The sequence below is a fragment of the Papilio xuthus genome, unplaced genomic scaffold (assembly GCF_000836235.2).
Source record: "Papilio xuthus unplaced genomic scaffold, Pxut_1.1 DF826115.1, whole genome shotgun sequence".
NCBI lineage: Eukaryota > Metazoa > Arthropoda > Insecta > Lepidoptera > Papilionidae > Papilio > Papilio xuthus.
Genome location: NW_013532534.1, coordinates 2,184,106 through 2,200,225, shown reverse-complemented (window position 1 = coordinate 2,200,225; position 16,120 = coordinate 2,184,106). Strand labels below are relative to the sequence as shown.

At 35.1% G+C, this 16,120-nt stretch overlaps 1 protein-coding gene across 3 annotated transcripts in view; it reads left to right on the top strand.

The window, feature by feature from the left end:
• Positions 1-101: 101 nt before the first annotated feature.
• Positions 102-16,120, top strand: part of LOC106123469 (major facilitator superfamily domain-containing protein SP1173) — a 20,107-nt gene continuing 4,088 nt past the window's right edge. For 2 of the 3 annotated variants that reach the window (XM_013319819.1, XM_013319821.1), the window contains exons 1-9: positions 102-274; positions 10,014-10,135; positions 11,248-11,386; positions 12,601-12,748; positions 13,127-13,231; positions 13,645-13,779; positions 14,510-14,729; positions 15,077-15,269; positions 15,443-15,694. In XM_013319819.1, coding sequence (XP_013175273.1) covers positions 10,072-10,135; positions 11,248-11,386; positions 12,601-12,748; positions 13,127-13,231; positions 13,645-13,779; positions 14,510-14,729; positions 15,077-15,269; positions 15,443-15,694 — 1,256 coding nt within the window. In that variant the 5' untranslated portion in view covers positions 102-274; positions 10,014-10,071. Of the gene's footprint in view, positions 275-655; positions 740-10,013; positions 10,136-11,247; positions 11,387-12,600; positions 12,749-13,126; positions 13,232-13,644; positions 13,780-14,509; positions 14,730-15,076; positions 15,270-15,442; positions 15,695-16,120 lie in introns of those variants that run through there. The other variant, XM_013319820.1, reaches the window with a different exon arrangement.

Genomic DNA, 16,120 nt, shown 5'->3' with positions numbered 1-16,120 from the left:
ATAAATAGCTGGTTAGTTAATTGTAACCGTTATAACTAGCATTTTAACTGCTATTTGCGATGTAGCAGTAAATATCGTTATTCGTTATCCTGTGTTGCGATTCATAGGCGGTCGGTCGCGTTCATTGAGTTCAAATAAGTTTTTCTAATCTCGTATAAAATTTTCAAAATAATGATTGCTAAGGCTGTGATAAATAACGACTAATATCCTTTTTTGTGCCCTGTGAAAAGTGTCCAAGTAAATTATTTTGTGAAGCTTTTCGCGATCGTTCTAAGTAAGTTTCTTTTTAGTATGCATTTTAATTTTAATTTTTGCGCCTTTGCGATACGATATAAATTAGGATAGGAAAATACATCATTCTTATCAGTTTAGACATACGTATAATAATTATTATCATGTAGGAAATTTAAAAAATTTTAAGTAGTAAGTAGAAACCAACTTTATGGATTAAATTGGTCACAAAAAGGAAGTTCACTTAAGTAAGTCATACAGTCTTAGGAAGCTTCTCTAAAACTTGTATATGATAAGTTTGAGATTTGTTTTTTTTGGAAATAACGATGTTACTGTATAAATCACATTTTTTTGCCTCCTCAGTTAGTCAACCCTTACTTAGGGTAGGTACCAAGCTCCTCAGTGGGGACGTATAGTGAGCTGATGATCATACTATCGAAGCATAAGTTTAAGCAATCTTCAAATAACCGCCATGAAAAATTACAGTGCATGGTTTTAAATCTAACAGGTATCTTTAGCGTGTACTTTTAGCTGGCAATCTTCTTTTCAGTGTACTATTCCTCTTTCCTTTTGACCTGAACTATCTAAATATTACTAACTGTGTCGTATCATGTAAGAAAGAACAATTACTTATTTTATTTTATCAATATTAGAATAAAATAATATCACCTACGCTTGCGCTACTAATTGCATAATACAGTTGAGTATGTTGGCTACAAGGGGTAATGACACAAAAAGCATTGTATTACGAAAATCCGTTTTTTACGGTCTGTTGCACTTGAACCATGACACTCGATGCAGAATATTTTGTTTGAGACTCCTTAAAAATATTTATTTTATTATCAGAGTAAATTAAACATAAATGTAAAACATTTAGAGATTTATAAAAGTAAGATGCAATACTTTTCTAAATCTCTATAATGTTTTATTTTGGAATCGAACCCGGGAATCGAATTCGAAATCGAATCTGAGACGTACTTTGCTTCGGGCTACTCTAGACAATACTATGTCTAAGCACCAGTTTTAGTTTATTGTTCATTCCTGACACCAGCCGTATAATTACAATTAGGATCGACATAAAAAGCGTAAAACAACAACTTAATTACATGTACATATTATTTTGCGAACGTTAATAAGTGTTTTTTTTTATAAAAGAAAATTTATAACAGCCATAATATAACTCTATCTATGAGATAACAAGCAATTTGTTAATTTTGTATTTTTTATTTGACCGCGTCGCCGATACGTGTGTAGAAAATAGGGCCAAAGACATTTCGAAGTCAATACCCTCGGACCTCGCGTCGCTTGCATCTGCCTTTACCATCGTATTTTGTTCGCTTCTTTTACTTTGATAATATGATCTTCGTCTTTTACTTATACCTACTTGGGTAAGAGTTTTTGCATTAGGTAGGTTATTCGAAACTTTCTTGAGAATTTATTGTTAGGACGAAATGCATTTTTTCTCTGAAAGAAATACAGCAAGTTTTTGGTTTTCCACAAACGTAATGACACCATTTACATTTGCTTCATGCAGAACAAGAGTCTCCGAAAAGTCTTAAATCTTTCTAAATCATTTCAATTAACCAAAAACATTAAAATTGTTCGCCTGCTTCTTTCTTATCTGAATTCATTCCTTTTGAGTTGAGTTATAATCAGACTCTTCGTAGAATATTTTTTTTTCGTATATCTTTAACATCGTAGTCTATTTTAGGAATGGACAAGACATTTTGTGTTTATTGATCGAACAAGTGGGTGCGGTGATACCTTACAGGTGTCGGTTTCTTCAATATTTGTAAGAAAGGGGCTGAGCTCAGGGTGGGTGGTGTTGGGGTCATATGACGGGTGCGGCGGCCGACCTAAATAACGCTGATCGTGTTCACGTTGATAGTTATTAATACTCACGGAGTCACCGATCGTTAACGTTCCAATTTTTAATAACCAAACAAAAGTTTTCAACAAGGATAGTTAATAAAAGTGTTCAAAGCCGCAGGCATCAGCATGTTAAAGATGATTCTGTTATCCAATGTGTCATCGTACGATTGTTAATGTCGACGGAAGCGAATATTTTTTGAACCAGCATTCGGTTTTGTTAAAAGTTCGCGTGCGGTGATGATGTCATCGATGACGTCATGTGGCGGCGATATTCGAGGCAGTAAACCGGTCCCGCCGCCGCCGACCTCCAATTATGCTAATACCAGTCCTCAGCACTCCTCGTTTCTAAAGGTTGCATCGAGTATAAACACTGCGGGCCACTTAGATCGCGCGAAAGTAACGTTGTGAGGTTGACATTTATTTTTTTCTCAATTCGGCTTTTTATAAACATACATCTAAAATGTAGCATAATATTAATATGTAATGAAATCACACTTTTTACATACAGAAAAAACCTTAACACGGCAGTGTTTAAAAAAAAATACCTACTATAAAATATAATTTTGAAAGTTTTGGGAGATGTCTGATCAAACTTAAAAGTAAAGAGATTCCCAATAGTTATTTAAAAGTAAAAATCGTTCTTTTGTGAATTGTGTGTGTGGTAATAGTCGAAATTACTGGTAAAAGAATCCATAGCTCGGTTTACGTGTATCGTAAAAATAGATGTAAACACTGTAAGGTAATAAGGTTGCATAATGCATAAGTTGACATGCGATTTATTTCTTAGCCTTGAATTACTGTATAACATATTGATTGAAATTCAATAACATAATAAGAGAAAAAAGATAATTATGGGCAACTTAAAATTTTGCACTCTTGGTAAATAGGTAAAACAAGATTAACACTTCCGTCGACGCATCAATCAAAAGTTTCCCGCCAATTTAATAACGGTCGAAGCGGTCAATGTTTGCTCCGGTTTTGGCCAACACATGTTGTAATTTATATACATATTATGTCTTCTTAATGCTTTTCAAGCTTTATAATATTCTAACCAACCATTTATTTTATCCTTTTCTTAACCCAAAGGGGATGACAATCAGTTTTTCATTAGGAAGTAATGGCTACTGTTCACACCAGTTGTCACCTGTCGGCAAGATTGTTAACCCACTCGTAACACAAAATAATGCGATTAAAATAACACAGACTCATAAAATACACGTTAAATGTTTTTTTATCTGTATTTTAATATAATTTCAAACAACTTTAATATCATTGCAGGCAACAAACCTCCGATACTGATGCTATTTTCATTATTTATAGAAACTCTACTATTGTAAACAAAAGAATAATAAAAAACAACAGTTAATCGTAGCAGTAAAATTCCTTTCCAGCAACACAGATTTTAATAATCACCAGTTAACTTTTTAATATTATACATCCTTTCATAGAAGAGAAGACTCGTTCGCGTAAGGTCCATCCGCAGATTATCATATTTTACACTTTTCCGAAACATTTGTGATGGGCTCTTGTGATAGTGACAAATTACAGTAAAGTTAACCATACGACTTTTCTTTCCGAATTTTCAAAAGAATAATACGCGACACACGGCAGTAAGTGCTATTTCACATTTGAAAGAGAGAGGTCTACGGTAATCTCGATAAAAACCCAAAATGATTTACCGTGCCGTATTTTCATTCATGGTAATAATGTTATTAAACTACATAATGTCACTTTTGACTAGACATTAAAATACATGTAGCGTTATGTTTATAATTTATAAGCGAGGAGTACTCACGACTATTTTTGATAAAATTAATGAGCAATTTATAACTCTGATAGTATGTACGATAAAAGCCATACGTCTTAATGAAAGAGCTTTGAGTAGCTGTATAGATAAGGGCGCACTTACATATGAGTAAAGGGCGTTGTTTGTAACACGCATGGGCACATCTAGTGTCTCATTTTCCTTGTGACGACTGACGACGCCTGTCTGGATCATTTAACGGGATAATAAGGACGGAAACATAAACACTTAACATGAAAGCTTTCTTTTTATACGCAACGTGCTCAAGCGCCCGTAAGACATACCGTTACCTAAACCCATATGCACTTTTTAATGACAGTGTTAAGATTACCAAGATATTAAAAATTGAACTTGGACTACACAATTAAGATTAATATAAAACTGTCAAGGATAACCCTTGACAGTTTTAGGGCTGCAAGGTTTTAAGGTGCCTTTACAGGCGTTGGTAATAACTGTTATTTGTCTTTGCACATTGCAATATAAAATATTTGAGTAGTCCTATACCGTATTTGTATAGTATTCCATAAACAAATCATGTGTCAAGTGTTTTGAACAACAAAACAAGCATTGATTGAAGTATTAAAATTGATTGTAGCGACACGAATCCATAGTCAGTAGTTTGTGCTGAGGCATCGTGTCCCACTTAGCCGTGCCGCGGCGTTGCGACATGCAACATTGTAATAAAAATATTTGCTTCTAATTCTTCTGACAATGTTATAACTGAGGTAATGCGATATGTGTAATATTAAATGTTCATAAATAGCTAAAATACAATTTTAGCAATCATATTTAGAAGCCTGCAACAAGGGAATAAAAGTTGGCCTGATACTATGGTGATGGTTTCGTATGAAAAAATCTTCAGCTAATTTATTTTTATTTTTATCAACTTTTACTTCATTCACTGAATTGATGATATATGTGAGTTTTCAGAGTTTTATCTAACAGTAATACCAACCAACAATGACATCATGACAAACCAACAATGTAAGATTCTATTAACATAAGTGGGTGCCTGCTTATTGTGAGAGTTGACTGTGACCAATTCCATTTGCTATTGCATCGCACATCATTGCACCACACTGACTAATGCTATAATTATAGTGTCGAAAGACGAAAGCACAACGGAACAAACCGACAGTATTATTACCCCGAGGCGCCTTGTACTACGATTTCCGATTTTCAATACTATCATAATTATAATGTGGTTTCAACTGAAGACTTCAATAATATTAAGGGCTTATTTTACAATATCCGAGTCCTCTATAAGCTACTTAGTCATTAGTTATCAAATAAAGTCCTCGTTGGCGATGGATCTCAATCCTTTTAATAAAACCGTTAAAGACAATATCTTTTTTGACAGGTAGTATACATTACCGGTCAGTTAATTAATTTGTTAGTTAGTTATCCAGCACTTGCACATTAGAAAACAGTCCCTAACTTTAATAATTTTGTCAATAAACTGTTGGATATTTTTTCGATTTACGACATATTGCCCATTCGTAGAATAAAGTTTAAATCCTTGTTAATTGTTAGTGTAATCCCTGGAGTATAGCAACCAATTCGAATATTACATGTTTGTCATCAAATAAATTTTAAATTAACATCTTAGGAAGCAGGAGCAGTACGCAAATTCTACACAATACGTGTTATTTCTTTGACAATACGATGAAATATGAATTAACTTGTCCGGAAATTCTACGCAAGCAATTGTCTGCTTCTCGTTATAAATAGCTCAGCGCCGTCATATTATCATGAACGAAAAAGTCAAAGGTTATCATATTTTTATATAACATTGCAAAGATATTATATTTTTTTAATAACGCACTCAACGGGTCAATCAATAACTTTCTTTATATTATAACTGTTTATTTTTCGTTCAAGCACAGTAATAAAAAAAATAGTAGCAGTAACCTTACTAGTAGTTTTTCTTTACTCCTTTGAAACTATAGCAATATTCGACGAAGTTATTAAAAGTAGTTGAACTCTTACCTTTACTTTAAGCGGCACTCGTTCACCTGTACAAACATATGCTCAAAGCTTACGGAAGTAAAATTATTCGAGTAACACACAGAGTACCTATTAGACATTATTCGATTTAATGTGTGAATAATTAATACTTTGTAAGTGTCAAAACTGATTAAAGATAGGCTCTGAAAAAGTAAGTGCGCGTGTCTTGAACACTAATGTATCTTTACAATTCATTGCTATAAAATTATTCTATTGTTAAGATTTATTACTTTACAATTGTTACCAAGATAAATAGCATGATGTTTTTATTAAAAACGTTGTGAAGCAAAAATGATCTGTGAAGATTATTGTAACGAGATGGTACTAAAGATATTGTATCACAGTTAAACAAAGCTCTATTTAAACTTTAGTAGATAGTAATCTTTAGTTATAATCTGTAAAGATTTTTTATTTATTTTAATAAAACATAATTTGATTACATTAACCCAACTTATGTGGTTGTTTTGGTGTAAGTCTGGTGCTCGGTCCGCCCTACGCAAAGGCGCGCGTCGTCGGTCACGCATCGCGACGGACCTTCGCCGATTATAGCGGTGACGGCATCGACCACTCCCGCCGCACTCCTCTAACCGTAGGTTTCCACTGACGAGACATCCGTATAAAAATACCATGTTATCTCAGTTTTTTCAAGAGGGATGGGTATATTGTTATATGTATGTTTCCGCAGTGGAAATCCACAATAATATTTTTTTCAACAACTTCACTTGCGCATTTCTTGTGATTAAAAACAATTAAGAATAGACATGTGAGTGTGTGTGTGTAAATGAGATGCCATGTGCGTTAACAGTAGTGTGTAACTAAACTCGTTTCGGCAGATGTGTGCTGATGTTAACATCCGTCCCACAGTACTTATTTGATTAAAGCAGTGTAACGCCTTCGCCACATTAGGTATATCTTGCATTATTGGTTAACGATAGCTTCCTTCTCAGCTAGTAGCTCTTTTATTGTTACTGTGCTAATTCGTAGTAAAGGTTAAATGATAGCCAAAAGGATTAAACTAAACTGTAATGTTGCTCTATACGATTTGTTCGTCAATGTAAAGTTGTTCCTAATTTATTGAGAGAAAGAAGTTATATGTAATTGGTAACAATTATATCAATAGTTTACATTACAGATCAGGAAATTAGGTCACTTTGACCAATCGATAATATTGAATACTGTTCTATGCCATATTAAATAAAAACAAATATGTTGCCAATCACTGAAACAGTATATTATTCTCTGTTGATATTTGGAGATAACAATAAAATTTGTTATGTAAGTTATTTAATAGCACAAATACAAACAGTCCAAGTAACAAGCAATTTGCCCTTCTGCCCTATTCACTTTTGCAATTATAACAAATGACTTACCAGCATGCAAGCTGGCTATAAACGAAGGCAAGAATGTACTATTACAAGATTATTCTTTGTTCTACATTCAATAAGTATAATCTTTTATCATGGGCCCTGATTTTTGAACCATTAGCACATATTTAATATGCATGTTAATGATTCATATTACGGTTATAAATTAGTTAATTTTCAGATCTGATCGATTTAAAATTTTATAAAGGTATGTTTACACTTCAACCGAAATTTCGACATAAATATCCGGCATTAATATCTGTTTTGTTGACACTTGATTTTTGGTGTGTGAGTAGTGTCGTGTTTGTACCGAGATTGATGCGACATTAGTTATTGTGTAACAAAAAAATTGGAAATTAGAGACAGTCATATTTATATAGAGAAACTTCGATTAATAGACTAAGTGTACTATGTAATATTATCATAGTCTAAACGTACCCTAACAGTTTTTATATGTAGTTTATGATAACAATTCAAGAAAACGAGACCTACATGCTATGTTATTACTATGCTATTACAATCTTGAGTGCCTAGATACAGCCAAAAGGCACCGTACCAGCATAGACTGGTAGGGCTCTTTAATCACCACATTTGCACCACAACTTTCTCTGGCGAGTCAACTAAACTCTAAGAGTATATTTTACATATATTAAATCAAAAATACATGTCTTCAACTTTCACTCGTTGCTATAAAATAAATTCTAAGTGAATAAGTTAAATTCGTTTTTTTAACATTAATTTCATATATTATAACAAATGTGTTGTTTTGCTGTATAGCAATTTTGACTTAAAAAGTCCTTAACAGAATGACTCAATTGATAAAATTGAAACGAGTTCTAAATTTGTAAGAAGCTTCGTTCGCGTGACAAGTTGTCATGCACAAGATAAATTAAATTCGGACGTGTCTGGTACCGAATTCCGCCGTCTATATGAAACATAAAAAGTTCAAGGTTTCTAACTAATATAAGTAAGTACAAACTATAACAGACAATGCAAGTAACTTTACAAAAAAAGAGTTTTATGGTTTACTTTGCTGTAGATTGTATGAGAGATGGTTAAGAAGAAAGATTGTTACCATCAGTAATGGGGGAAACAAGTGATAGAGGGTCAGGCACGAAGTGGCACATAACTAATTAACTTAAGTCAGCAGTACGACAATTAGGTCCTTAACAACGATTAACAAATAAAGTAATGTACCAAAAAATGACGTAAGATCAGTGATGAAATAACTCCGGATGTATAATTTATTTAAAAAATATTTCCCAAGTCTTGATATGATGATGCGATGTGATTGTTATTGTTTACATTTAGCGGTTTTAAATAACACTGTAGAAATCCGTATCACATTGGCGGTCTGCCATGGAGCCGACTTGTGTGAAAGTTTGAGACACTCGTTTTGTATACAAGTCAAGCAACCCAGATACTACAGACCCTTTTCTACTGTTCAAGGCGACAGCGCTGATAGTATTGACCCTAAATTCAAATGACCTTGTGGCGTAATGTCAAGTTCTAAAGGTTTACTTAAGCTGTACTTCTCAAACATTTGGCACAATATTATTTCAATTATCTCTCTTTAAAATTCGTATGTTGGTTCAACACATTGGAGTAATAATGGTCTTAGTAACTTAATACGTTAAGAAGTTACTTGGCTGTAGTGAAATAACAGAATTTTCCGATGGCAACTTTTAGCGATTGTGTAAACAAAACGGACGGGCCATTAGTGTCCGATCGAGGCCGGATTGGTGGGACCGTAAATACAGTTTGTTTGGACAACTTATTATTATAACGCGATTATAAGCCTACATGAGTAAATAGCTATTCACACCCGGTGTTACGTCGTTAATTTCTCAAAAAGTTAACAACCATTGAATCAATTATCATAGTAAGATATACCCGCATTTACTTTTAAATGATTAGATTCTATTTTGCGTTGATGAATATTTTTGCGCGTTGTTTATCACGTGCTCCGCGGTGTGGCAAACATTGCGAGGAAAACCGCATGCTTGGTAAATATTTTGATACGATGTCTATTATTCGGCATTGTTTTATCAATGACCAATTCTCTATTGTGGGTCTTTAACCATTCCATTTGATCAATGATTTCTTTTGATGATTTCATTTATGTGCAATTTTGGGAATGTCAAATGGGTTTCCACCGAGTACGGAAACATATATCTATGTCTGTTTTTCCAAGAGAATCAACGAGACATGTGTGCAAAACAATATCTAGACATTTCCGGTACCCCGTCACCCACAGTAACATCTATTGAAAACGTTGTTGTTTCCTTTCAATTCATTTTCACATTATAACTCGCCTCACAATGACAATAGGTGAACAGTACGAGAATAAAACAGTTATGCTAGATCAATTTATCACAAGTTTGCGGCGATGAATCCGCAATTAGGTCTGTGACACACGAGCTGTATGCTCGCCCTCGGTCGCGGCCCGTGTCACTATGAGATCACAAAATACAAGCTCACGTCATTCCTTGACAACTATTTTAAAACCAACGGACCCTGTGTTACTTCATCAGACAAACACGTGGGCGCGTGGAAATATGACCATGGCCCCATTCCGTGGACAGTTCGTGGAATATTAATAACATTTAATGCTATTAAGTAATTAAAGGGTGGGGCATTTAGCTCGAATGGATGGAGCCACAAGTCATTTTTTTTAATTTAGAGCTAATAGATTTTTAGGTAAATTCTGTATTAATCAAAATATTTCTTTACAGATACAAGATGTGTAAAAGCTAAGCTTTGAAGATACTCAAAAACGAAAAATAAAGAAAAATGAAACCGCTTATCAATAAGAATCTTATTACATTAAAATGTGTCCTCTTCTGTTTTCTATCAGGTAAGTTAAACTTTCGTATCTACAACATGGTGAAATTATAAATACTCAAAGCAATGGTGTAATGAATCAATATTAGCAAAAATTACTTCAATCCACATCGGTTTGACAGATTCGTATAGTATATGTAAGTATACAGTTCATTTCTGTTAAAGGAAGTTGTATGAACTTGCTATAGTCGCAACAAAAAGTGGTACAATATCGAAACCGGTGTGCTGTGGGCCACCTAGTAGCTTCGCAACTTGCCTTACAAGACCAACTCCGGTCTCCATGTATTGAATGATTTAGGGATCGTTCACCTCGCTCCTCGTTACTGCATTGCGAATTATACTTAGGGTTGCCAGTAAACTAATTAAGAAAGAAAACAATTATAACTTATCGTCATATAAAAACATGTAATTTGTAGTATAAATATGTATGTAAATCGTACGTATTACGGAGCTATTATAAAATGTGTTATATAATGATCCATATTTTACGAGAAAAATTTACGAGTAACTACAATTTATTTTTCTCTAGTTTTTTCTGTTAGGTATGTCTGTAATATATCACACCGCCTACCGGCTCGTTTCGTAATTAGAATGTGCTATTTAAGAATGCTCTACATTTGTTTGAAGGGATTTTATCCTAGGTACTTGTTGGTATTTAATAAAAATACCATTTATTCATAACAATTTTTTTGCTTCGTATCATATTATTTCGCCAAGAATCAGATAAACCGGATTTTAAAGTGGATTAAAAACTTTCCAAAGAATATTAAACTCTGAACTAACGGCCATGACGCTATCTCTTCTTAACTTTGCTTGTTTAAAAAGCGGTACTGAATAATGCTTTATAACTGGACTGGTGCAAAATCTTATTAATAATACTATTATAAATCTAGATGTATTTTATATCAAACCAGTCTACAAATTTTCATAATAAAAATATTGAATTATAAATATTTATCTTGTATAATAAAGGTCCACTATTCAACAACACTATCCAAAATGCTTATAATTTGAATCTTTTACTCTAGTATTTTACACTTGTGCAAAAAGTAACAGTCAGTCGTGTTAAATGTGATGTCCAATTATTTAAAAAACTAGGATTGATGATGTGTATGTTTGTTACAGGCATAGGATGCATTTACCCGTTCCTCCCCCTACACATGCTGGCGACGGGCCTGGATCGGGCCGAAGCACGTCTCATCTCAGCCGTCGCGCCTTGCATTGCTCTTCTCGGACCAGCAATATTAGGGCCTCTTGTTGATAAGTAAGTATTAATTCCAGCTTTACAACACGAATAGGCCTATTACTTTTGCTACTAAAATTTATCGAAATGGTGGTTGTGATTGAGTACACATTTCGTATACTAAATGACATATTAAAAATGTATATATGTTGAAGTTCTATATGACTAAAGGTGGTTCTTTACTGATAATTGGTAATAATCATTGATAAAATCTACACTTTCATATGTCTACTTATAAAGTATGGTAGTTAACTTTCCATTCTTAGAGGGCATCGGAGCGTAGACTAACACACTGCCCTACCTTGATACATGGAAAAAATTGTACACTACACATTCCTTACTCGTGATTCGAAAGACTCGGAATCGTTTGTGTTTTTTTTTTCAAATCATGCGGCTTTGTCGCGAATGTTCGGACATTGAAAAGCAGGTGGCTGCATATTTAAAGCTTTGAATAATAGCTTGTAGCTACAATGTGTTGTGAAATAATACGTCTGAGTCTAAAGAATGGATGTGTATGCCAATTTAAAGGTACAATGTATTTGTAGAGTTATATCGCTATACAATTCTGAGAGAGTTTAAAATGTCAATATTTCTTAGTAGTATGTAACACATTCACATAATTCATTGTACTTAGTAAGTCTATTTTTGTAATTGAATGGACGATTTCGTCAAAGTTATAGAAAATCCTTTTGAAATAATCTCATTTGATATACTGGCCAAGGTCGGTATACATAAATTTCAATATTATGTTTTATCCTGCTATTGCATTAGTTGTCGTTTTCATAATTACGAATTTAAGACGCGAATGTTTTACTCATAATTTATAAGAACTAAACAAACAAATTGGTGGCATCATAAATGTCTCTAAGATGGTTCTGTTGCCTTCTGAAGTTTATAAACAATCAGTAACAAATAAGGATTGTGTCAACACTCATCAATATAATGACTAACAAACTGGACTCGCTCGAAATGCAAATTGAATATCTAACTTGTAATTGTGCGGAACTAAATGCTATTTCTGTATAAAGTAGGTATATAGAGAATAGCTCTAGTGATAGTGACTAATACTATTGATTCAGCACGTTGATTTTTAATGTAGTCGTGATTTATACCAGAATACGTTAATTTTTAACTTGATACACATGCAATGGAAGTCTACAGCTAGGCTATGTCGTGCTATACCTACTTCTCTTCTGACAGTTGAGACTAGGAGAATTACACTTAATGTTTACCAGGTTGTCGGTGGGACGAGGTTCTACTGGAGGCGGCCATAGTCCGAGTGGATCGGGGCGGCTTCTGAGAGTTGTTACCGCCTTATGCCTCATATTGAGTGCTGTGTTCTACTCTCTGCTTCTCGCTGTACCATATACTGAGCGACATGATGTAAGTTCTGCAAACCTATTCAAATAAGAATGAGCATATTCATTTTCATTATCACTATACGTTTCCACCGAGGGACTTGGAGCCTTCCTAAAGATAGGGGTGACTAGGCCTTAGTCAACACTAGTTGATTGAGCATGAACCGACTTCATATTGTGACGTCAGAGCTCGCAGATCGAATTGGTAATTTTAGAAATAACACTTATGAATAAAGAAGATAAAACAAAATATTTATTTTAAAGTCTACACTTTCATGGTAATTCCTGCTAATAGATCGAGGTGATTGACGAGCATATTTTCAATTTAAAACATAGAGTAAGTTAGTGTGAAGTTACAAAAGCAACGTTTTAATGTAAAGATGTATATTTTGTTTACATTTAGGCGCGACGACCGCAAGTGCTGTTCATGTGCGACGCGGAGGGCGCGTACGTAATGCAGGAGGTGTGCACCGAGGGCATGCGCTGCAACACATGGCCCGGACAGAAGGTGACTTGAAGGGTGCCTAACGGACCCTAAAATAAATGTACATATCACGTGATTTATCTGTTTGTAATTTATCACCAACACTAATTAACTATGGCAAAGATTAGCAAATTAACCGTGAGTTTCTGAGACCAAAATCGGCGGTTAAAATATATTGCTATCTCTATTTTGTCAAAGGTGATGACAGGGATGACGATATATTTTATACAGATAATTTAGTCTTCGAACAACTGTAAGAAGGTTTTAAGTAACCAAGCTATATAATGTTGCGTTTAATTCTATTTCACATATTACTTATGGCTATAGAAACTTGTTTTTTGATTGTTTATCAATGTATCGATTTTATGTATCGATTTTAGAATCTGAGGCTTTTCTGTGCTGTATTGTGTTCAAAAAAATTGTATTTGGTTTATTAGAAAGGCGTGCTGGCTGTGGGTACCTGTGAATACGGATGTGCAAGCGACGACATGAGCTGGCTGACGGAACCTTTCCAAACCACCACCACTACCACCACGCTCAGTCCTATGTACAACAGCGTCGCTAATGCTACTGTAAGTTAACACTATATACAAAAAACTTTTTATTTTATTTTGTTTTTTAGAACTCTAGGATTTTAGCCCTCGTGCCACATTTATCATATAACCTGCAGAAATATTTCCACTTCACGCCTGTCTTCTAGATGCTCGTATACAATTTATGTTTGACATTTTAGTAACTAAACAATCCTTATCGTGTCTCTAAGTTTTTTACTTTTTAAATTTAGTCAATTTTAAATCAGATGTTGGGTAGTTAGGCATCCTGTTATGCATTTCAAACATAACATAGTTTTTCGATGCGTACGTTCGAACGGAAAACGTAATGAATGCAGCACGCATTATACGGCACTGCAACTAGCTACTGATTGCAAAGAATGCTTTCACCGATAAGCAACTGGAGCGAACACATTTCTGCAACGAGTAAATAACGGTACTCATTTACAGTGCCTTTTATGAATAGATTTTTCAGTACATTTTCATATATTAATAGCTGTCGCCCACGCTGAATTAAAAAAAACATATCAGAACCCTATGTCTTCTTTCAGAGTATATGTATGCCAAATTTTATCGCGATCCATTGAGCCGTTTTGACGATATCTTCAAACAAACATCCATCCATGCAAGCATTAGCATTTATGATATTAGTAGAATATATATTTTTCTGCTTTACAACAATGCTTGAATGATAAAGAAGTAATATTATTTGATTCTATAAGCCAATAGTGACAATATTCTCTGTCACCAGCCACCATCAGAAATGGTGACAGACGAGGGTGACGAAGGTCCAGAGTTCGAACGTAATCCGCCACATCTGTGCACTGACGGGCAATGCCTAGTGTACATGCAGCACGCCGCGCGTCTCCGCGTGCCTCTCACACTGAGCGCCCCTCAGCCCCACAACATCACCGACATTGCCGCAGATCTCAGCGAGGATAACGCGACCAATGACAACTGGTGCACCTACCGTGAGTTCATAAATACATACAAATAAACCCTTATCATTATAACAGCAATATTCATGAAATGTAACCATTTAAATAAAAATTCCATGTTAATTTCAATTAAGTACCTTCTTTTATACCTAACGTAATATAAAATTATTCTATCGCCTTCGAAATAATAGACCATTTTTCTATATTTTTACTATTCATCCGTCCATCTATATAAACATTCGCATTTATAATATTAGTAAGATTGCGATTTTAGAAAAAAAAAGATAACTCGAGAAGACGTGTATGTTTTGTGGTCGAATATTGATTATTTTCCTAAAACATAAACTACAGCAACTTTAATAAAGGCACGTGTTTGTAAGGCGGTCCATTCCAATGCCTGGTGCCGGAGGAGCGCCTGGCGGAGATCAACACGATGGACATGCCGTGCCGGCCCGCAGTGCGCTGTCAGGTGCTCGATCCCTACGACGAGCCGGACGGCGTGCTGGCAGACGCCGAGTGCCGCCTCGTCATCGGAGACCCTACATACACTTTCTGGACATACTTCGTACTCAGGTATTATATTTTACAAGATTTAAATAGAGAGAATCTGCAGTTTACTATGTGTGAGATGTTTTGTAGCCGTCATGTCGTTCTTTATATTACCTAAAGGTACCGCTATGAAAATTTAAGAAGGTATATCATGACTGTTGGATCTACACCATCCTTTGTTCCAATGAAATTTGCAGAGTGTTAGCGGACATATGGCCGACGGGCGCGCTGGCGCTGCTGGGCGCGGCGTGCGTGATAGCGACGCGGGAGACGTCTCTGGGGCGGGGGGACGTGGGCCGGCAGCTGGCTGTGGGCACTCTCGGCCTCGTGATCTTCCCCCCGCTGGCCGGACTCGCCGCGGACAACATGCCCGACACCCCCTACCTCGTGCCCTTCATACTGCACGCCGTCTTCATGCTTATCGGTGCTCTTATACTTCTCCTTGACAGGTTAGTATCAAATGTACACTTTAGTATTAAATTGGAATTCTTCTAAATTACTTCTTTAGCTGGTAAATACGTAATTTAAAAGAATTTTCAAAATTTTAGCATGCAATAGATTAAGTACAATCAGGGCTCTTCTCGGTGTCCCACTTGTAATAAAATTTGCTTGGCCTTGCATTGTGACAAATTTCGCCCATTCTTACAAATATCTAATCAGGTAGCAGTGACTTGTGCAAATGAGGTCATAATAGTGCACAGCGATTAATCGTATACGCAGCTGTTCGACCTTCTTTGTACAAATAAATTTCCTGATGTGAAAAACTGTTCCTTATTGGTTTATTCCACATCGTCAGTTTCCTCGATAGTACTTATCCATTTTGCTAAAAGGTTTTACTCAAAGTTATATAGAGGATCAAGACTAATGTCTAAACT